At 33.9% G+C, this 6,425-nt stretch overlaps 1 protein-coding gene across 1 annotated transcript; it reads left to right on the top strand.

Moving 5' to 3' along the window:
* Nucleotides 1-878: 878 nt before the first annotated feature.
* LOC132748961 (tumor necrosis factor-inducible gene 6 protein-like) lies at nucleotides 879-5,256 on the top strand. The gene is made up of 2 exons (XM_060738624.1): nucleotides 879-1,307; nucleotides 3,012-5,256. The coding sequence occupies exons 1-2, from the start codon at nucleotides 968-970 to the stop codon at nucleotides 3,275-3,277; spliced, it is 606 nt and encodes a 201-aa protein (XP_060594607.1). The 5' UTR covers nucleotides 879-967; the 3' UTR covers nucleotides 3,278-5,256.
* Nucleotides 5,257-6,425: the final 1,169 nt, after the last annotated feature.

Below are 6,425 nucleotides of genomic sequence, written 5' to 3'. Positions count from 1 at the left end.
TGAATGATAATGTAAATCTATATCATTTTCTAGTCATAAATAACTTCATTTTGACATGCCCTGTGTACATATTACATTTTGGCGGCCATCTTGGATTTTGGCGGCCGTCTTGGATTTTTAAAAAGTGGATCCCAGGCTGAAATAACTTGAAATACCATTCCTTGACACCATGCCAAGTTTCATGCTTTTCACAGAAGGTGCACAATTTTTTCACAAATTTCTTGGACTAAATGATAAAAATTAAAGCCAGGATATGTTCAAATATGTATAAGGGTTAATCAGGCTTGAGGTTATGATACTGGTTATGGTAATGCAGTTGGAATGCATTACTTTTCTTGAGAGTAATGCAATGTAATGATACTGCATGCCAATTTGTATTACTTGTATTGGTACTGAAATGCAAAATTCAGGTAATGAAGGTACATTTTTTATGCATTACTTTGCATTACTTCACCAAACTTACAACATCATATATGGTACGAATGATCCAAATAACACACGATAAAATTGTGATGGCCTTAATCAGTGAAATCAAATTCCCTACGGCTTTACCTAAACTAACTTGTTTGCAAGGAAAATCTTGATTTAGTGCACAGTAAATATTATTTAGCTAATTATAAGTCTTTTTAAATATCAGTTATATTTCAGTTATTCTTTGCTACAATAGCTTCTTTGTGCAAAACAAAACAAGACAAGCAGTCCAGAACAAATTTATTCACTTCAAGTACATAGAACGTTATAAACATGTTTGGTAACTTCAACGGTTCTAATATTGATTTGATTAAATGTAAATGAATGCCTTTTTATTCAATTCATTTGCGTAAAACCGATATTTGTTTATTTATAAAAGAGCCTCTGTTAATAAAATCAGTTAACCGCAGTTACTTGGTAAGGAAAAGAGTCATTTCTGGAAAAAGTGTCTAACTGGTAAAAGCGTGTTTTCAGGGAAAAGCGTCTTTTCGAAATTATGCCTCTGTTTGGATATAAAATTGTTTGGTTTTGTATTAAGATGTTAACAATCATGCAAATATGTTCAGCAGAGCAAAATGTGAAACAAAAAGCCCGAATAAACTATAAACTCAAAGTCGAACGTGTATTTGATGACATCAAATCAAAAAGCCTTTCTCATTGTTTGATATTTTGTTCGATGCAGCAAGATTGTATTACGGCGTCATTTAAATCACCGGCCGAAAATTGTTTGTTGTCGTCGTACGATACAATTGATGACAGCGGAAGTGGACCTGGCATTCCAGAGGGATTAGTATATGCAGATGGATGGACTACAATGACAAGGATTAGATACCCAGGTAAGATTCTAAACCATTTTCATAGTCTGGTCATTTTAAAGGAACATTAGGAGGTGCGTTTAAGGGAGCGGTAGCCTAGTCATTAAGATGTCTGCCTATCAACCCAGAGATTACGGGTTCGAGCCCTGATCGGGTCACGATCATGTTTCTTCATATGACACCAGCACTGGTTGGTTCCATGAAGCGACTCGAAAGTGCTTTATATAAGTTACAACAACTTGGTTTGCAATCGAACTTAAAAATATATATTTAAACCAATATGTTTAAACAAAAGGAACATTGTCCCTTCAGAAACAAAGACAGTTTATCTTTTAAGTGACGTTTTAGAGATACTGGCATTATGTCATTTTAGATGCCTATTATCTGAAGTAAGTAGTGCGGAATATGACGTTTGTTGTCAAAAAGTAGCAAAATGTTAGTAGTTTTGTCTTCAATACAAAATACATTATAAACTTGAATGTTAACCAATTTTATTTTGACCGAGTATCTTTTTTATAGATACTTATTGTTTACTATTTAATCAAAGCTATTTAAGACGCGAAAATCACTCAAGGTGCAAACAACTAAATTTTCTGTCTTTCCATTGTAACTCTGATAATGTCCATTCACACGGTGCATTTCCATATCGGTACCCTCTTGCACATGCCCAGGTTATTCTCTGCTTAAAACAAACCAGCGATGGGTAATAATCCAGAAAAAAATCATTGTAATAAGGAAAGGATGTATGACACATGGAAAAGATGTATACCACAGAACACTAGAATGTTTTATTGATGTGCTGATTTTTCATGTGCCCGTTTTTAATGGATTGCAACTTCACAATAAGCTACATAAAATCGACATATCTTGCCTCGGCCATCACCTCGACATATTTCGCGGGCTGAAATGAACATGTGACTTGATTATATATGCATCATATATATTTAATATTTTTATTGACATATCATCTTTGGACAAATGGCAATATATTGTCAAAAATAAATGTCAAATTCATAAAAACACCCTACTTTCGGTTTTGCATCGGCACGGGATACCTCTCTTCCTTTGAATTTTTATGTCACAGGTACACTCTCATTTTAACACATAGGTACCCTCAAAGCACGACATTTGCCCTTTATTTGCGTTAATTGTTTAGTATGTAATATTTCTTACTTTCCGTTCCGTGGTATACATCTTTTCCACGTGCCATACCTCCTTTCCTTATTACAATGAAATTTTACTGGATTGTTATCCATCGCTTGTTTGCTTTGCTTTTAGCAGAGAATGACCTGTGCATGTGTAAGAGGGTACCGTTTGAGCAGATTTCGCAGAGGGTAACGATATGGATATACACAGTGATTCAAGGAGAACATCGGGAAAATAAGGGGCTGAATCAAGACAAAAAAGGCGCCCATTTTAAAATAAACCACGTGCCCAGACTGTATAAGTACAAAGTTCTTAGTCACGTGCCACACTTGCATTCGTAGCACGAATAACTCCAATTGGCCTATGGGAAATTAAAGTTACAAAAAAGAGAGTGGTTATAAAGTATAAATATTTAAATAAAAATATAAACGCTTTGAACTATGAAAGATGATTCCTTTTTAACTGTTGACAGTCCATAATTGACTTAATTATTAATTGTTCATCTAAACGTCATTGTTTTCAGGGATGATACAGTGTATGATTCACAATATCGATTTTATCTACATATTTTATATTCAGTTTTTCACGCCGTTGGACAGTACTCAGCGTACAGTATGACGTTTGAACAAGCTCAACAACAATGTGTTGACTATGGAACAACAATAGCGTCCCCATCTGACCTTCTGCAAGCACGATCCTTGGGGTACCACGCATGTGTCGTAGGCTGGCTGTCTGATGGAACCAATGGCTATGTTGTGCAGTATTCTGCAGCAGGATGCGCTTTCAGTGAATCCATTATATATTACAATAACGCTCGTGCTAATGTTTACTGTAAATTGAATTAATGAATTCTTTAAGTCTTGTTATGACTTGTAACTATTATTTATTACATTGTGTCTAGCATACATTGGAATTATATTTTCACACTTTTACAGTGAAAGTATTAAACTAGATTTTTAAATTTCACAGAAGTCAGGCTACATTTGAATGCCCTAGAACTGAAAAAACCATAAATACACAGATATCGTGAGACATGAATTTCTTCGTAAGTAAAAATGTGATTGTACAAGTGAAAAACGAAATTATTTACACTTATCAAGTTTTAAAAAAAAGAAACATTACAGATATATAACATGGACATTGCACCATACGATCTCCTTAATTGATGACTCCAAGAAGGATTTTCCTTTTTCTTTGTGTATAGTGACAAAAATGGGAGTAGTCAAAACCTCTTTTTCGGTTTGAGTGAAGCGGAACAAATAATATATCTATTTTTACAAGAACGGGTACAATTTTATTCTCAAATTATATTTCTTGAAGAATGGTGTTCGAAAAAGATTATATGAAGATTATATGAAACAAATATTTATTTTGCATCGTTTTTAGAAATTTTATCATGGCCTAACACTTTACTGTGTCTGTCGTTTACTTTTAACACCTGTGCTTCTGTATTTATAGTAAGTAGTGTTAGTTCAAACAAAGTTGATAGAGATACCGAGAAGCGTGTAAAAATGATTTGTCACTCCCGCATCAGTCACTACTTTAAAATTAAACTGTGTCTTAAGGTGAATGATTTGTGTCATTCGTGTTTTCGCCCTGCGACCCCGCCAACGGAAAACTCGAAAATTAACAAGTTAAAATGGCGAGGGTGTGCAGCGAAAACACGCTTATTAACGAGTGCGGGGGGCGAAGTTTAATAAATAAAAATTCGCCCCGCGGAGACTCAGAATGAGATCTAAGAAATAAAACGGCGGGAACGCGGGACAAAAACATGCTTATTAGTTTAGTTTGATAATATCTTATTGCATATATGAGATATACATCAATTCATTTACATCAACAAAGTTGTACAATATAAAAAGGGTTGGGCCTAAAGTTTTTACAACATACTTCGCCGCGAGCGTGCTTTCGCAAAGCGAAAGTCGATAATACACAAGTTGAAATGGCGGAACGATTATAAGCTTGTTTTTGCAGCGCGCCCCGCCGTTTTATTTCTAAAATCTCTCCCCGCGGGGGCCTGCGTCCTGGATAAAAGGCGTGTTTTCGCTCCGCGCCCCGCCATTTTAACTTGTTCATTCTCGACTTTTCGCTTGGCGGCGCGAAAACACAAATGGCACAAATCAGCCACCATAATGTCGGCAGTTACGGAGTTGTTACATGAATGACCCATCGACCGTCTCTTACAATTATGACAATACACAAGATGGAAAAGAAAGCTATTATTAAACTTTTTGCATTTATGAAAACAAAAACAAATCCTTTTTAAAACATCGTAGGAACCTCCGTTAACTACTTCATTCATCGAACAAAGAGTATGCCATTAACTTAGCTGTAAAGGTGTCATTTATCTTACATAATTGATAGTTCAAAATATCACTTTGTTGCTTTTCAAATTTAACGTTTTCTGATGAAAAACCCATCTACTCGTATTGGGTGAATGTTAGATTCAAATGTCTGAAATTTTGTTTTCTTAAGTTGATTTGGTAAAATTCCCTTGCTCATTCCTAAATATCAACAAAAATAAATGTGACGTACTGTGACATATATTTTTATTTCAAATTCATTTTCCGGTGGAAATTTAATAATGCATTTGTGTATTAGGATCGCTGTATTGATTTAGGACAAACTCTTTCAAATGCGTCAAAGCATTAGATGATTTAATTACGTATCTGTTGATATGTAACGGGTATTTACCTAATTTTCCATACACTGCATTATTACTAGCATATTGTTTAACTCTTAATATTGATTTGCAAAACTTGTTACAATGTTTCAAACAAGATTTTACACTTGAATACATAGCTTTGAATATATTTAAAATTTACTATCCAAGCCCATCTTAAATGATTTATACCATAGCGCGTTTCTATACACAGAGTCAAACGCTTTTTTAAGATCGGCAAAAACGCACGGAAATCTTTTATTTTCAGATGTCGTACTAAATCATGTAAAATAAAAATTGCATCCACAATGCTTAGCCCTTTTCTGAAACCGAACTGGGCGTCTGATAAGATATTATTATCATCAAACCATTTTCTACCCTTGAAGTTAAAATACTAGTAGATTGTAAATTACTGATTAATGTTATACCCTGTAATTATTTGCATTTCTACTATCCCCTTTTTATGCGAAGGTACAATAAAACCTTGCGTCCACAATTCTGGAAAATAGCCTTCGTAAAAAAAATCAAATAAATCTATGATATGCCTAACCATGATATCAATAGTTTCAATAAAATATTCATTAAGTAAATTGTCACTTGGCGATGCCGATTTGTTACGATGTAAATTGCGAACTTCAGCGCGAACTTCATCACGGGTAATCCGCATGTTAAATTCACCAAAAGTAGGGTTATCTGTTTTAGTATTTCCGTCATCAATAAATGTTTCATCCTCGGGAATGATTGCTGTTTTGATTTCATTAAACTTTTTAAAAAAAGTACTTTTCAAATTCTTTAGCACATACATCGTCCTCCGTATGTCTCTTTTGTTGTTTAAAATATTGCCAAAATTTTCTTGGTTTACTGGTTTTTAAATTAGTAAATTCTTGCGAATTCTTTATATTAAATGCTCTTTTATTTTTTCTCAAAATAATTTTATACGTCTTTTAAGAATCACATGAAGATAATATGTTTAAACATGACTTATCATTGTTAAAATATACAGCTTTTCTTTATATATGCGTTTCGCATCAGGGCATTCGGTATCGAACCAAGAGTTATCATACCTTTTTGCACTCTTACAATAAACATTTTATCAGCTGATTCACAAATCAAGTGAGAAAAATTTGATACTAAATCATTACAGTACTTATTTCTTGAACATTATTTACACTCATGATACTATAAAATTATTCATAACATGGTTATGGCCAAATTTGAATTTAGAAACATCCGCAGATCCATGTTCATACGGCGATAATCATAAAACCTTCAATGGGAAACGTGAGTGCCATTCAATGAAAAGAAGCGTATGGTCCCTTAATAAAAAATAA

Source organism: Ruditapes philippinarum, unplaced genomic scaffold (genome assembly GCF_026571515.1).
Source record: "Ruditapes philippinarum isolate M1 unplaced genomic scaffold, ASM2657151v2 ctg16773_1_1_1_1, whole genome shotgun sequence".
Classification (NCBI taxonomy): domain Eukaryota; kingdom Metazoa; phylum Mollusca; class Bivalvia; order Venerida; family Veneridae; genus Ruditapes; species Ruditapes philippinarum.
Note: the sequence above shows the minus strand (reverse complement) of the source record. Positions and strands in the feature narration are given on the sequence as shown.

Bases quoted from the DNA above. Each gene is read 5' to 3' on its own strand.
- LOC132748961 (XM_060738624.1), top strand. From the start codon at position 968: ATGCCTCTGTTTGGATATAAAATTGTTTGGTTTTGTATTAAGATGTTA. The intron at 1,308-3,011 runs GTAAGATTCTAA...TTTTATATTCAG, and splicing joins GACAAGGATTAGATACCCAG to TTTTTCACGCCGTTGGACAG.